A 15,953-nucleotide genomic window follows, 5' to 3' on the forward strand; every position below is an offset into this window, starting at 1 on the left:
GCAGCAATATTTAATCAGAGCAAAGTTAATATAGCACAAACAAGTCTCATACACTATTCCGAATGCTTCATGCCCCTTTCAGTCTATAGGAACTTACTGAAATTGGTTGACTTGTATGAACATATCTATTGAAAAAAAAACCTAGCGGAGGTACATTAAGCTTTTGGTAGTTGATTTCCTGATAGTAGCTAAAATCCATTAGTCGGCATTGCCTAGAAATCATGACATGAAGTATCATAATGTCAAGAGTTACTCTGCAAAAGCCTGATGCAGAATCGCAGCTGCGATTCTCCAAGGAAAAGTAATTTGCGGAATAAGAGTGCGTCTAGTCAGCATCCTTCTGTTCGAATAAGCTACGCAATTTGCTCTGTGCAAATTGCTTAGCTCATTCCGAGTCTAAATGGGAAGAGCTTATTTTGAAATTTGGCACTGTGCAGACAGCACCAAATTTCAAAATAAGGCTCTATTCCGACAAATCCCTTAACCCTCGTTACATGAGGGTTAAGGGATGTCAGAATAGCGGGCGCTTTTAAAGACACAGCATTGCGATTTCGGGATACTTACGGTATCCCGAAATAGCAACGCAGTCTAGATGAACCCTAAGTTGAATAAATCAAATCTACACAGGTTTAGTTAAGCACAGTGGTACTCTATGGAAGCCCTTTAAAAAGGCCCTCAGAGCTGAGGATTTTGAAAAAGATCCTCTCTCTCTTATTTAGGGCCCCATAAATATGGTCAGATAGTTTACCTGCCTTGCATTTTCATAAGTTTTGGAGTGCTTGACGTTACAAATTTAATGCTCTTTTAACTTATGGGTTTTAAAGTTAATACAGATTGAACCTCTCTAGTCCAGAACTCTCTGGTCCAGAAACATTCATGCTCTGGCATGATTTTAGTTAGTCAGATGTCCACTTTTCATGGTGTGGCCAAATTTCCAACAGTCCCATAAAGTTTGTTTACAGCTACCAGTTCTGGCTCTCGGTGTTCGGTGTTGTCATTTAGCTCTAATTTACCCCTAAATGTCTTCTAAGAGCCTCGTAAGCAGCAGAAGTGTTGGTGATGCTGCTAGACAATATTGACCTCCCATGGTCCAGACTCTCTAGTTCAGAACCGGTCAGGTCCCGAGGGTGCCAGATTAGAGAAGTTCAACCTGTATTTAAAATACTTTAACTTTGCAAAGGAGTCAGCCATACTGGTCCCTAGTTAGAGATGTCTTATTTCTTCCTGCTATTAGAAAGTGAATAGAATTCTCTGCAGTGAAAATCAATCACTTCATGAAGGTCCTATATCAACTCTCTCTCTTTATAGTCACATGGATCTATAATTCATATTTTTAATATTGAAGCATAGAATTCATAGAATCCTAGGGCTGGAAGAGACCTCAGGAGTCATCAAGTCCAACACCCTGCCCAAAGCAGGACCAACCCCAACTAAATCATCCCTTAGAAACCTGTAGGGATGGAGACTCCAGCACCTCCATAGGAACCCATTCCAGTGCTTCCCCACCCTCCTAGGGAAAGTTGGGTAGTATCAGCTAAGACACTCTCTCTCTCTCTGTGTGTGTGTGTGTGTGTATATGTGTGAGAGAGAGAGAGTATCATCTATTAAGTTTGTGAATATGCATCATATCCTAAGGGATAATTAGAGCCTGCTTTCCGTACTATGCTCAATTGCATTTCACTTAAAAGATCAAATATTAAAAAATGTAAAAAGATTTATCGCCCAGTAGGACTGAAAAGAAACTGTGATTTAGCCTCATAAGTAATGATAGTTTGAGAGAGAAGATAGTTAGCAAACAAGGACAAAAATCTAGCTTAATTGGCCATCTGGAAAGTCGCAGCATGAACTCTGTGAAGTTAATGCTTCATAATACCACTCATCAAGGGCAACATTCTCCAGTCTGAGCACAGGACTGGGGAAGATGGACTGGCTGACCAAGAGAAAAGGTGGTGGACTTAGAAAATCCAGGTTCCGTTCCTAGCTCCGCCCCACGCTCCCTGTGTGATCTGGAGCGTGTCACTCACTTGCTCTGTGTCTCAGCTCCCTGCCTGGAACATCAGGATCATGGTCCCTGTCCTGATGGTGACTACACAAGGCAAAGGCAGCTTTTGCATCCCCCCATGGGTATGCGTGACCCTTCGCGCAGTTAATGCTGGGCAGGAAAAAGTTCGTCCGGCAAAGACGGTTGAGAGTTTGAAAACGATTCCTGTTCTGACTCCTGCAATTTCTGCCTGTTTAGGAACCAAACATTTCCTCCCTCAGCCCATGAGTTATTTCAAGGTTGAAGCAAAAAAATAAAAAAGGTTTGGAAATGAAAACCAGAAAAGAGTCAAAACATCCCCGTTTCAACACTTTTCACTTCCCCATCCTCTATGTCCTCTTATAGGAACTTGTCAAAACTGACCCTATTCTGCTTACCGCTTTGGAGTAAAAAAATTGGCATTTTCCAATTAGGGGAGAAATTTTCGTGGCAGCTCTAAATATAGCAGAGACTTACACTTGACTGGTGCCGAGGCTGCCATCAGCTCACTAGTAAGATGTTGAATGAGTCCTTTGCACCTTCTCTATCTTGAGGTCTTGAGGCAACAACACCTGGAGACCTGGGTCCTTTAAATAGCCACCAGACCACCTCACAGCCACTCCGAGCAGCTTTCAGGGCTGAGGAGGTGCACTGCACTCAAGATACCACTGAGGGCTGGGTGGGGCGGTATGGCGTGTTCGCTGCCCCAGGCCTGCCCCTTTTGGGTGCAGAGCTGCTCCCTTCCCCACCTTGCCCAGAGGCCCAACATGGTTGTTGGCTCCTCTGACTTACTGAGAGTCCCATAGGAATGTTACCTGGGTAAGCACTAGGGAAGACCTACAAATCTTAGGCTATGTCTTCACTCAGCAGAAGATGGATGCTGCCGCGATCGATCTCCTGGAGTTTGATTTAGCAGGTCTAGTTAAGACCCTCTAAACTGAACTCAGAGGATGTCCCCATCAAGAGCAAACATTCTCCTTGCAAGAGCAGGAGTACCAGCTGCCATCAGCCTCCCATTGCAGGGACGGTGGGAAACTCAAAATAAGGTACGTCAACTCCAGAGATGTCATTGATATAGCATATCTTGATTTGACCTTCCCCTCTAGTGTAGACCTGGCCTTAGAGAACAAGCCTTTTGTACGACAGACATGTGGCATGACCTTCCCCAGCAGGGAGTTGTTCAAACTGATAATTTATTATATATGGAGGCTCTGGGTTCTGTTTCCGGAAGAGTTCACCTTCCAATGACAGGAGCATACTGCAAATGGCCAGAGAAAGGGATGCAGGCTGACCTCGCACTGAGGAGAGCTTGCTGCTTCCCCCTTCTTCACAAAGATGCTCTGAGAGCCAAGTTGTGTCATGGCTCTAACATCCACCGCCATAATTAGGCACTGGGCTGACACCATTGGTGCCCTCAGCCAAACAGATGAGGAAATAAAAAGCAAGAATAATGGGATTTTCAAGGACTTGCAAACACTTAATGTGGTGGATTACAACAATCACGGATACAATTTGCAAAATGCAACTAGCTCCCAGTCAAATCCCGTTCCTCTCCTCTACCTCCCAGAAGGCTGCCAAGGCTGGGTCAGAGATCTCCACGTGAGGTGGGTTCCGGGCACCCTTTTTAATAACATGATCATATTTATACCTACATTCTTTGTTATTGGTCTGTGTCCCCTCAAAGCATGAAGGACCCTGACTTGTGCAGGCTGGGTAGGTTCTCAATCAACTGTCTCCTGGGGTTAAGACACATTTGGGAGACAAGATTTGCTTCTACAGATAGTTTTGCAATATTCTCGCTTGGTGCCACTTTTTCCATAACCTTAGGGCATCAGGTTATTCCTCAGCGACTGCCGTATGTCAGCATTTCTTGTCTGCAACGTGTCAAATAGAGAGGCCCCAAATAGCAAGGCAAAAATCTTGCAGCATTTTAGCTTGTCTTGCGTATATCTAATACCTGATTTCCTCTATGTACTGATCAGACTTAGACTTCTCTAACCATACACATTCCCATACAGTAAATGTATGTGCTGCAACAATGTGGATTAATCAGAACCTCACACAAGAAATGAACAACAATCTAAAACACTTGGCAACAGGAATGTAGCGAGGGGAGAAGGTATGGAAACAACTACCAGCTAAACATCAGCAGGCAAGGGCTGCTCCTATATGGGGCTAACTGCCTTTAAATCCCATCTATTCCCCTCCTAACAGTTATGACCGATGAAAAATTCCGCAGTGACTTAAAAGGGGCAATCCAACACACATTGCCATTAATTGGAGTCTTACTTCAGCACACCCTGGATTTCTCCTAAGGGCTGACTTTTCGAGTGCTGAAGACCCAAAACGCCAGGGCAAATTTCCCCACGGTCCCACTGAGGCCCCAAAACAAGCGGTGAGATTGTGTAAAGAGCCAAGAACAGCGGGTGTGAAGCTCTTTGGCAAACCTGCCCATCAGTGGTGAGGCAGATGGCGCTGGGTGTCAAGCATTCCTGAATATCTAGTCCTTAATTAGGGGGGTTAAATTAGAGCAGAGGTTTTTGGAAAATGAGCACCCATGGGTTTATGTTGGAGAACAGCCCAGGGCTGATATGGTCAGGGTATTTTCTGGTTTTCTCACTGTGCCAGAGAGGACATCTTTCACCCAACAACTTCTCTCAGAATGCACAACAGTCTGTGCCGGGTCTGGACATGGACGTCCATGGCAGGCCGTCATTAGGAAACAAGGTCTCAGTGTGATTTCATGCCCGAATGGTTTTACTGCTTTGTTTTTGACAAGTGTGTTAAAAGCAAAGAATTGGGAATCTGATGGCTTGGGATACATATAAAAACATAGCAGTGGTGTGGGGGGGGGGGGGGGGGAGAGGAGGAGGGAACTCTCCTGGCTTTGGCTACAGTTAAATTAAATTAACACTTGTATTAATGCTAGTTTCTCTATGAAACCTTCAGCCTAGGGCTATAAAGAATTGTTCGGGGCTGGTAGAGTTTCACACACAATATGGAAGCTAGAGCTGGCTTAAACACAATACAACTTTGTTGCCCAGGCTATGGTACCTTCCTCATTAGCAGCAGCCAATAGGCCAGGGGTGGTGGGTGAACCCCTGCTTTGGGGAGGCAAGCCTGCCAGCCCCACCCCTTCTGTCCAAGGCTCCGCCCATGCAAGCTGGTGCCCTAAAACCGCTTCCACCTCCTGTAAAATGAAAAGCCTTGAGGGGCCTATTAATCCTAGTGCCTGGCTAAGCCGTCCCCGTGCACTGGGCCAGCCCCATTGCTACCAGTCGGGCTTGGCCCTGCTAGCAGCCTCTCTGAACACCAGCTCCTTCTACTCTGAAGTCCTCCCGTCGAGTCTCCTCAGTCTGTTGGCTCTCCATGTCACCTCTCACAGGAGGGATGCGGCGAGCAGCAGGGACTTAAGGGATGGAGTGGAGGAGGCAGTGGGGTTCTCATGGAACAGGGGGCACGGCAGCCCATTGTCCGGCCACAGGTTGGTGTCAGCACCAGGAAAGGCAATGCCTTCCCTTGCCTACCATAGCTGCCAGCCATGTAATAGGCACAGATTCTGGAGCCAGAGCCTAATGCAAAGGCCCCAGAAGCCACTTGCATTCAGGACATGGGATACTCCTCTAAAAAAGGCCATGTCTAAAGCTTAGAGGAGACACAGTGGAACTCCTGCATTTGGTCCCTCACGCAGCAAGTCTGCCTGCTTTTCTGAACTGCAGCTTTTCTGCACAGTATATCATTCTGAGCTGCCAAACCGTCTCTCCCCGGGAGCCTGACTTCCAGCTGCCAATCCCGCCAGCGCGTCTGGCACCGGCTACAGTGAGAGCCGCAAGATGGAAAAACTCCCATTTCTGCCACCACCCAAAATAAATGGGGGGAAGAAATCCTTCCACACCCGAGACCTCGCTTCTGAATTAAATAGGAATGTGGCTAACACAATCGCACAGCATGGCCTCCATATTAATATGCCATTCAGGAGAAGGCTTCTGGGTTTTATTTCACACTGCCGCAAAAAATTTCAATTTTACCGCAGAATTTGAATGCAGAGTGGCCCAATTTCAGTGCAGCATGCTGACTGACTGGAATCAATTTAGTATGGTCCATTTACACGTCATTCTTCTGGAAGGACTAAAAACTAGGGCTAAAAACGCCCTCTGAAAGCAAACAGAGAAGAAAGGAAAGCACTTAATTGTGAGACAGCGGTAAGGGGTCAGAGAACTGGATTAGGAATCAGGAAAGCTGCATTCTGCTCCTGGCTCTGCTTCGGGACCTTTATGCTTCTCTTCCCCTCACCTTGTCTGTCTTGTCTACTTAGCTGTATAGTGTGTTGGTGGTCTTCTCTCCAGCTCAGAAGGAGGCCTCATTGGGTCACATTATTCCCCTTTATTCAGCACTGGTGAGGCCACAGCTGGCGCGTTGCATCCAATTCAGAGCCACCCACTACGGAAAGGATGTGGACGCATTGGAGGGAGTCCAGCAGAGGGCAACCAAAATGACTAGGGGGCTGGAGCACATGACCTACAAGGAGAGGCTGAGGGATTTGGGCTTGTTTAGTCTGCATAAGAGAAGAGTGAGGGGGGATTTAATAGAAGCCTGCAACTTCCTGAAGGGGGGTTCAAAAGAGGATGGAGTGTTCTGGGGTGGAGCATTGCCACTCCAGGGCCCAGGGAGGCTGGAGGCACGCAGCTTCTTCTCTCTGGGCTGCTCCAAGGAGGTTCGGGCCACACAGCCACCTCCCTTCCCGCTGCTCCAGAGGCCAGGGAAGCTCAGGCCTTACTGCTGCTCCTCCTCCTCCCCTCCCCGTGATGGAAGTAGGCCTTCATGGGCAACAACTACATCAGGCTTCACAAAGTCCAGCACATTATCAGGCTACACCTACACAACACATCGTTATCTGTGGGATGGAGCGTACATGGAGCTAGATGGCATGGTGAGAAGCAGATTGTGTCCATACTATAGGCAGTTACATGTACCCATGAAAGGCTCTGGCAGAGAAGAGAGCAGAAAAAGCTGTGCTGAAATGGCAGCATAGATGGGCAGGCTCTGCTTGGGCAAGTAGAGAGCTGCTCTAGCAAGTCTCTACTCACCCAAAATGGACCTCACCAGTAAATAACAGCTGCCCAGAAAGGACTATAAGAATGGCCATAATGGGGCTACATCTACACTACGGCGTTTTTTGGAAGAGCAGACGCACTCTTTCGGAAGCCCTGTAAACCTTGTTTCACAAAGAAGAAGGACTCCTCCAAAAGAGGTTTTTCCGAAATTTGGCCCCATGTATACAAGTCAAATTTCAGAAAAGTCTCTTCCGAAAAAAGAATCGGAAAAAGGTACACAAATTACGGAGTGCAATTTGCATACCTTTTTCCAAAAAAGTGTAGCGTAGACATATCCTGGGTTAGACCAAAGCTCCATCTAGTTCAATATTCCATCTTCCGCCAGTGGCCAATGCCAGATGCCCCAGAGGCAGTGAATAGACTAGGTAATCAGCACATGATCCCTCTCCTGTCATCCATTTCCAGCTTCTGACAAACAGAGGCTAGGGACACCATTCTTGCCCATCCTGGCTAATAGCCATTGATGGATCTAACCTCCCTGAATTTCTCTAGTTTTCTTGAACCTTGTTAAAGTCCTAGTCTTTACCACATCCTCTGGCAAGGTCCATAGATTGACTGTGTGCTGCATGGAAAACTTCCTTTTGTTTGTTATAAACCTGCTACCTATTAATTTCATGTGGTGAAGTTAACATAACATAGTTCTTATGTTGAGAACAAGTAAATAAAGTTTTCCTTATTCACTTATTCCATGCCAGTCATGATTGTATAGACCTCTATTCTATCCCCCTTTAGTCTCCTCTTTTCTAAGCTGAAAGGTCCCAGTCTTTTTAATCTCTCACGAGGGACCCTAATCATTTTTGTTGCCCTTTCGTGAACCTTTTCCAATGCAAATGTATCTTTTTTGAGATGAAGCAACCGCATCTGTATGCAGTATTCAAGATGTGTGCACACCATGGATTTACAGAGGCTTATTCTCCCATCCCTTTTAGGAAGCAGTTGGCTAGAGTTTCCCCTACAATATGTACCAATTACGACTTACATACAAATTCAACTTAAGAACAAACCTACAGTCCCTATCTTGTACGTAACCAAGGGACTGCCTGTACACTTGCAAGCAAAACAGATGAATTTAGGAGGATGGGTAGCAACTTTGTCATTTCTAATCTCACCTCTGTTCGGTCCTTAAGTCCCATGTACGTAACTTTTCCTTGTTATAACATGCCATTCTCCTCTTTCTCCCCAAATGATGGACTCTTCTATTCAAATTCTGAGAAGAGTGATTAGTACATTCTCAAAGGGTTAAATTACCTATTAGTGTAAAGTTGTGCGACTTCACACCAGCAATGATCGAGTTATTTTTCTGAGGTAAACCATAGTATTTACATTACTTACATTTGGTATTTCAGTGTTAACTGAACTACAGGTGTCAAAATAAATGAACTAAATATATGCTTATCTCTGTAGTGTCTACTCAGTTATTTGCATAGTCACAAAAATGTGCCGTTTGCAACAATTGTTAGTGAAATTTGTGCATGCACTTGAGCACAAACAGCCAAGTGCATGAGACCCGCAAGCACACCAACAAGGTGGGGTAAAGGGGGCAACTACCCCAAGGGCTTGGTGGTTCAGAACGGCCCTGGGTTCCTGGCCACCGCTGAAACTGCAACAGCGCCCAGAGTCCCATGGCTGTTCAAATCTCCGAAAGTACCACGCAGCATGCTCCAGGCAATGCTGAGGGCTGGGGGAAAGGGGAGTGGTGGTGGTGCAGCACCACAGTCTGGCCAGTACTGAGAGCTGGTTGTCCCAGTCCCGCCCCTTCCAGCTGAGACCCCACCCCTTCCTGGAGCAGAGCCCACAAGGCTGTCAGCTCCCCGGAGACTTGCTTTTAATATATGGTGACAGTCCGCAGTCTACATGAGAAATCTACATCCCAGGGACTTCAGCTCCTAAAGTCACTTTGGCACATTTGAAATTTTTATCTATTCTACAGTCTGTGAAGAAAGCAACATTCCCCAAAGAGCTCCATGGTAAATAATGGAAATGGCCTAGACTCCCCAGTGACAATGGGTATAGGAAAGAAATCAATTGTCCCTCCCTCAGAAGAGAATGAGTCTCTCAGACAGGATCTTTGTTGTGCTCAGCTGCTGTGTCGGGAATTTATGCAAATAACTCTGAAATTCTTGTGAAGTTATGTACTAGCTTCATATTTATTCTGCAGCTAAATTTATGTAATAAATTTTAAAGTCATTGGCACCATAAGTTTTATTACATGCAATACAAAAAGCGAACACAAAGGCTTAATCCCATCACAGCCATCATTATCATTAGATCAAAATCATTACAATCACACAGCTCCAAGTCATGATTTTATACCTGATGCAACCTACAGGATGAAAGCCATTTGAATGCATTAAAAGAAAGCAGGATTGTAGACATTAACATAAACTGTGGTCAATTACGAAAGCAATAAAGGATTCAATAAAAAAATCAGTGATTAGAACAAAATATGGAAAATGTCAAATTTCACTCAAATGCAACCAGGCTACATTTTTAATAAAATGCTCTATTTCCTAAAAAGGCACAAGTTTATGCTTTCAGATGCCACAGTTTTCCCATTAAAGAGGCTATGATAGCAGTGACATATGTAATACAATTGCCATGAATACGCATGGAGAAAATAATTTGGAATAGTTATAAACAGACCCGTTCTAAATCCAACTTTTTAAAAAATCATGCTTGAAAAGAGATGTTATGTTATTAGAGTTTTTAAAAGTTACATATTTACAGGTATGAAAGTGGAACGAGTTTCAATAATGACTAATATTCTGTTATAAAACATGAACAATTAGGATAAGGTCAAGATTTTTAAATCCAGGGCTGGGATTTTCAAAGGTGCATAAGTGACATAAGACCACAAATCCTATTGAATGTCTAATAGGACTTGGTCCTAAGTAACTTGGGTAGGTTTGAATTCTTTGGGGAAGTCACAAGTTAGGCTCTTAAATCTGTATTTATGCACATGACCAATTTTCAGAAGGGCGGAGCACACAACTGTGAAATTAGGCAGATGCAGAAATATGATTTTAAACATGTAGAGTCCCTATTTTTTAATTCTTGGCCTTGAAGGGAATTCTAATGCATGACACTTATGGCAGAACCCCGTTCATTTATAGGTCACAGATAAGAAACGGTGTTCTCATCCATTTTGAAGAAAAAGTTTGAGCAACCAAGAGGATTATAAAGGTCTCATGTTACAGAGACTGTTATAAATTACAAAATACTATAAGAGACATTTATTAGTATGCTGCAATAGAATTAAAATTATCTGTCAAATAAATGAACTTCACGTACATTCTTGATGCATTATCCTTACGTTTTTGTTGTTGTTTACACATTTATCCACAAAATTCAGCAATTCACACCGAGTCTCGCATCATGAATAGGTTCCACTGTGGTTGTAAGTGGGAATAACGAAGAGTGCTTCGGATTCTAGACCGCCCAGCGGTGTGTTCCCACTGCTCAAGAGCCCCAGAGTTCGTTTAAGAAACTTGCTCATTCTGCTGGGATATTCACTTTGCAACAGGTAACAGTTGAAATGACATGACACAGTCTATGAGCCAGCTGGAGGGGGCCATCCAGACTTTGCCTTGGCGAATTTTCTCTGGGTTGTATTTAGAAGACACATCATAGATAATGTATTGTGTGCAGAAACACTGATCAGAGCCAGGCTCAGCATGGTACGCCACCGTGCTGATGGTCTGTGTCACGTCGCTATCTGGCTTTGGCTGTCTCAGGAGGATTTGTCCTCCTGCCGCTTTAACCAGCTCAATGAGGTCATTCTTCTGGTGGTGATTGAAAGTTCCCAAAAAATAGAAGTAGCAACCATCAAACAACTTAGGCAGCTAAGAAAAAAAGATGACAAGAAACAGTAAGTCCAGGGATCCAGAGCCCTGCATATGATGAAGTCATCAGATCAAGCATTGACTAAATTGATGCATCAGAAAATATGGGCTAAGTTGTGTTACAAGTTACTACGTCAGCTTTTCTGAAACCTTAATAAATGTTGCCAACCAATTAAAGCTAGTAGCGGAAAGGCATTTCATTAGACTGTAAGCTCCTTGGGGCAAGGAACACAGTTTTGTTCTATTATGGGGTCTACCACAATGGGGTCCTGATCCTTGAGGAGGACCGCTAGGTGCTACAACACTACAAGTGATACAATCACATCAGAGCACTGGCCCATTTAAATAAGGAGAGGTCAGCTAAAAAGTAGGATGGACTTAGACTGCATAAAAAATAATTACAATATTTTCCCTTCCTTTCAGATGGGAGTCACTCCAAGTAGCAACTGAAACAGGACTGGAGAATCCTAGAGGAAACTTCAGCCTTTGTATTTCATGAAACTCCTTTAATCATAACTGAAACTTCCCTCTAAAGTCTTGGCCAGGTTTATGGGAATATACATCCGATATCCATTACTTGTTTGAGACCATCATTAATTGGAAATTCAATCACCTCTCCCACAAACACCTCAATAAGTGTGCATTCAAGTATTAAATCGCTCATCCATGCCAGCAGCAGAGGGCAGTGAAACAAAACATCATTTTTAGAAACGTGTATCTAAATAGCTACCAGCTGCTCTTGGTTGAGTCTGCCTCTTTGTGGACCACCACCGACTTCATACTTCTCCTCCTGTTCACGAATTCTGCTTTGCAAACATGCCTCCACCCCTGGAATTAGGACACGTGTCAAGGTAACAGAGCAAAGCATTCTTATGCCAACACAAGAGTACTTCATATAATCAACAAAGGATTACATGTGTGCTTAATTTTATGTATTGTGAATAGTTACACTGAAGTCAAAGGGGTGATCAAGTTCAATATATACAGAAATCCTTGCAACATCACAGCGCAGGTGACTTGTTTAGCCAATTTCTAAGAAACTCTTTAAAGTGAGTTTATAGACGTGCTTCTGAGAGATGCTGGTTTGATGCCCCTGGAAAAGGAAAACTTCCTTCCGGGTGGAATAGGTACTGCAGCAGCATGTTATAGGAGCCTGGTGTCAAACATTCTGCCCATGGCATTAACTTAAAATGTCATTAAAATGTCAATTAACTACTGTCTTTCTGATCATTTGGTCCCTCACGACAGCAACCTTCATCTTGGAGGCCAACCAACAGCCATCAGATGACAGCAAATCCCTGAGCCGGACTGCATATGAACAGATAAAAAGCTGGCTCTGGATTGCATTACTAATACAAGGAATCACATCTCCCATTCTAATGAAAAGTATCCGGAAAAAGTAGTTTGTAGTTGATGCATGAAATCAGAACAGGAGCATCAGAATGCCTTAATGTGGGCTCTTTCCCTTTTAGAGTCACCAATTTATCTGCACTGGAGTAGTGTTTCAAAGATGCACAAGTGTGAATGCTACGTGAAGCTACGTGTGTGGGAAGCTGCTTTTGAAAGAAGTTCAATGAAACCCGTTCAAAGTCGCCACAAGGAAGTTTATGGGAAAGTTAAAAATTCGACAGGGCTAGTCTGTAGATGCCCGTAGTGCAGACCCTGTTGGAGAAGAGACTTTATGACTGATGCATGAAGCAGAATAGCAAACTGCCAGCAAAGTCCCCATCCCAGGATCCTTGTGACGGAAGGCGAGGCTTTACAAGGCTAGATTCCTCACAAGTGGACTTTCCAATGACAACTTGAGCTGGCAGTGGTAGTCAGAGCAAATCTGAGGCAAAACAGCAGACAATCTGGAACGCTAAGTTATCTTTTCAGAGTTACCATCCTAACCATAACTAAACTTTAAATCATGAAAGTGACGCATGTTGGTAAAGGGCATCTCTTTTAGCAGAAAATATTAAATCTTCTCCGCATGCATATGCATTCCATTTCATGCAGCCAATTCTACGGATAAATCCTTTCAGTAAAATTTTACTGCAGTCATTGTAATGGTTTAATTTTTAACTGCAATGAGAACATTTAACCAATATAGTGATGATGGTGCTGATCATAACCATCTCAGTTTCACTGTGCTCCAACACTGAGTTAGAAATTTTATAGTAATTGGTCCAAGTATTTTTTTTTTTTAAGTCAAGGTGTGTACACACACCCCTGTTAATAAATGTCTGAAGCATTTTTTTCCTCATGCATTTTAATCATCACCTGATCAGAATCACAGTGTACCTGGTATGCTTACAGACAGGAAAAAAGGTTGTGAACAAGTTATTAGAGCACAGAGGAAGCAATCTTTAAAATGCAGACATTTTCATTGAGTGACTTCACGGAGGTTATATACCACTCCTTGGAGTGATCTATGCTTCCACTATTTGAGAAAGTGTAGCTTATAACGATGGCGGAAACAGAACTTGTTATATAAAGTCATCAGCTTGGTAATGTTTGATAACTCACAGCTAGACAGTTTTACAGAACCACATGTGCTGGAATGCTTTTTGAACAGCTGTCATTCAATCTCTTCTCACCCCCCTGGTACTTCGCTTCCCATATGAAGACTGGAACAATGTGAAAACTATCAGAATCCTCAGTTCTGCGGGAATGTCAGCTGACACGAACGTCTAAATTCCAGATGCCATTTTACAGTCAAACAGCACAACTAGTAGGTGGTAAGGATCAGAACAGTTTGGAAGACAACAGACAATACACACCGCATAGCAGCAGAGAGACAAGAATGCATAAAGTAGTGATGGAAATATTCAAATTGCCATCCTCGATCTGACTAGCAGTTTATTTGTTTTAGTATCCTGTTTGGCAGTGCCAGATACTTCAGAGGACCATGCAAGAAACCCTAGTACACATAATTATGGAATTAATTTGCCCAAAAGGGAACAGGATGTTTCTGTCAAACCTTATGGGAATAAAAAAAAATGGTAAAGATGCAAACTCTTTTGCTTTTGCCCAACAACAGTGGACATTCTCCTCTGTAATATTTCTAAAGCAACTAATTTCTTGGCCTAATACTGTGACTATGAGTTCCACACGATAGCCATATACTTTGCATTAAAGTATGTGATTATTCCTTTTTGTTTTGAGTGAATTGGCTAAATTGAATCTTTTATTCTAACAAAATAGTGATAGAAATGTAGCCGTGTTAGTCTGGTATAGCCGAAACAAAAAAAACAGGACTATTTGATCTGAGGAAGTGGGTCTGGCCCACGAAATCTCATCACCTAATAAACCATCTTGTTAGTCTTTAAAGTGCTACATAGTCCTGTTTTTTTGTTTATTCTAACAAAATGAGAAGTTAGTATGAGAGAAAGGCCCCAAATCCATTTTCTATACCATTAATTAGGTTTACTTGTATCACACCCTCTCTCATTTGTCTGCCCTGTAAGTCTCAGTCTTTTTCTGCAGACAGAAGGCTTTCCAGATACTACTGTTTCTGCTATCGCCTTTTTTAGCACAGCTGATGAGAACTGAACACATTGTTTAAGGCTGCACCCTTGGGGGCATTATAACAGGAACTATAGTGCGATGCCACTTCGGAGCCTCAATGATAGCTCAGCCTCCCACTGTGGCAGACAGCACAAATTACACAGGAAGAGGAGTCCCACTTGAACAATTGACCATCTTTGCTCAAGAGAGAGGATTTGGATTCTGAACTATTTGGGGCAGGACTGTGTCTATTTTATGTACAGTGCCTAGCATGGTGGCATCCCAGTGGTTCTCAACCAGCGGTGGTATGCAGAGATCTTCCAAGAGGAGTAAACTCATCTAGATATTTGCCTAGGTCTATAACAGGCTACATAACAAGCAGCTGTCAAGTACCAACTAAAATGTCATATAACTTATTTATACTGCTCCACATACTATATTATATGGCAATGTACCATACATGTATTCAGTGTATTAGACATGTGTGTTATGTCTTTAACGTGTGCAAGCACGATAATGAGGTTGAAGCTGTCATGCGCAAATGGTTGCCATGCAAAAATGGCTTCAAAACAAAGAGCTGGAAGTGGCGGTCGTGGCGACGGAATTTTTTTAATTCGCTGCCTCCCCAAATGACAAGGCTCGTGTGAAAAACGAGCTCAAATAGCTCACTGAAATGTAAGTGCTGTATTTATAGTCCAATAAACTTACTGTACATGTATATGGCAAAAATGAGACCATAAACAATTTTTCAGTAAGTGTGTTATAACCCATTTTTGTAAGCAAGTACTTCAAGTAAACTGGAACTTGGGGTACACAAAAAAATCAGACTCCTGAAAGGGGTACAGCAATCTGGAAAGGTTGAGAACCACACCGTATTGTTCCAGGCTAATTCCACAAGCCAAATATACAGGGAAGTGCTGGAACTTAACTTCATTTACAAGTTTGGGACCCATCACAAAGACATTACCTGGGTAGCTCACTGCCTTCCACAACCTAATGCCTTAACCAACCAAACAATGGGTACTTAAGAACAATTTGCACCTTCTCTATCAGTTTCATGTAACATGAAACTCTAATTCACTATTTTTTCCCTTCCTTCTCCTCGCCCTCTTCCCCTATTTATTTTGGAACTGGACATTTAATACTCCATCAGAAGAAGTGGGTTGTACCCATGAAAGCGCTTGATACCATCTACATGTTTTTTAGTAATAGAAATGTAGCCATGTTAGTCTGGTCTAGCTGAAAACTCCTGTTTTTTGTTTCATCTACATGTTTTGTTAGTATTTAAGGCAGTGGTTCTCAAACTTCTCGGCATCATGTGCCCTTTTTGATTTTGAGAAACCCTCATGCCCACCCACCCCCCAAAAATGAAAAGAGCAGCAAAAGTTACTGAGGAAAAAAAAAGTGGGGGAGGTAGAACTGACTGGGGCCAAAAACAGTCACGGCCCCTTTAATTCCAGGGACCAGTATAGTGTTAAAAAAAGT

General features: G+C 43.3%; 1 protein-coding gene across 2 annotated transcripts in view; it reads right to left on the reverse strand.

The window, feature by feature from the left end:
- Window positions 1-15,953, reverse strand: part of BARD1 (BRCA1 associated RING domain 1) — a 159,353-nt gene that overhangs the window by 87,912 nt on the left and 55,488 nt on the right. The window contains exons 10-11 of one of the 2 annotated variants that reach the window (XM_075933951.1): window positions 11,707-11,804; window positions 9,322-10,976 (exon numbers count right to left, since the gene is read on the reverse strand). The exons of the other annotated variant lie outside the window; for it this stretch is intronic. Coding sequence (XP_075790066.1) covers window positions 10,644-10,976; window positions 11,707-11,804 — 431 coding nt within the window. The 3' untranslated portion in view covers window positions 9,322-10,643. Of the gene's footprint in view, window positions 1-9,321; window positions 10,977-11,706; window positions 11,805-15,953 lie in introns of those variants that run through there. 2 annotated transcript variants of the gene reach the window in all.

This window comes from Pelodiscus sinensis, chromosome 7, assembly GCF_049634645.1.
Source record: "Pelodiscus sinensis isolate JC-2024 chromosome 7, ASM4963464v1, whole genome shotgun sequence".
Taxonomy (NCBI): Eukaryota; Metazoa; Chordata; order Testudines; family Trionychidae; genus Pelodiscus; species Pelodiscus sinensis.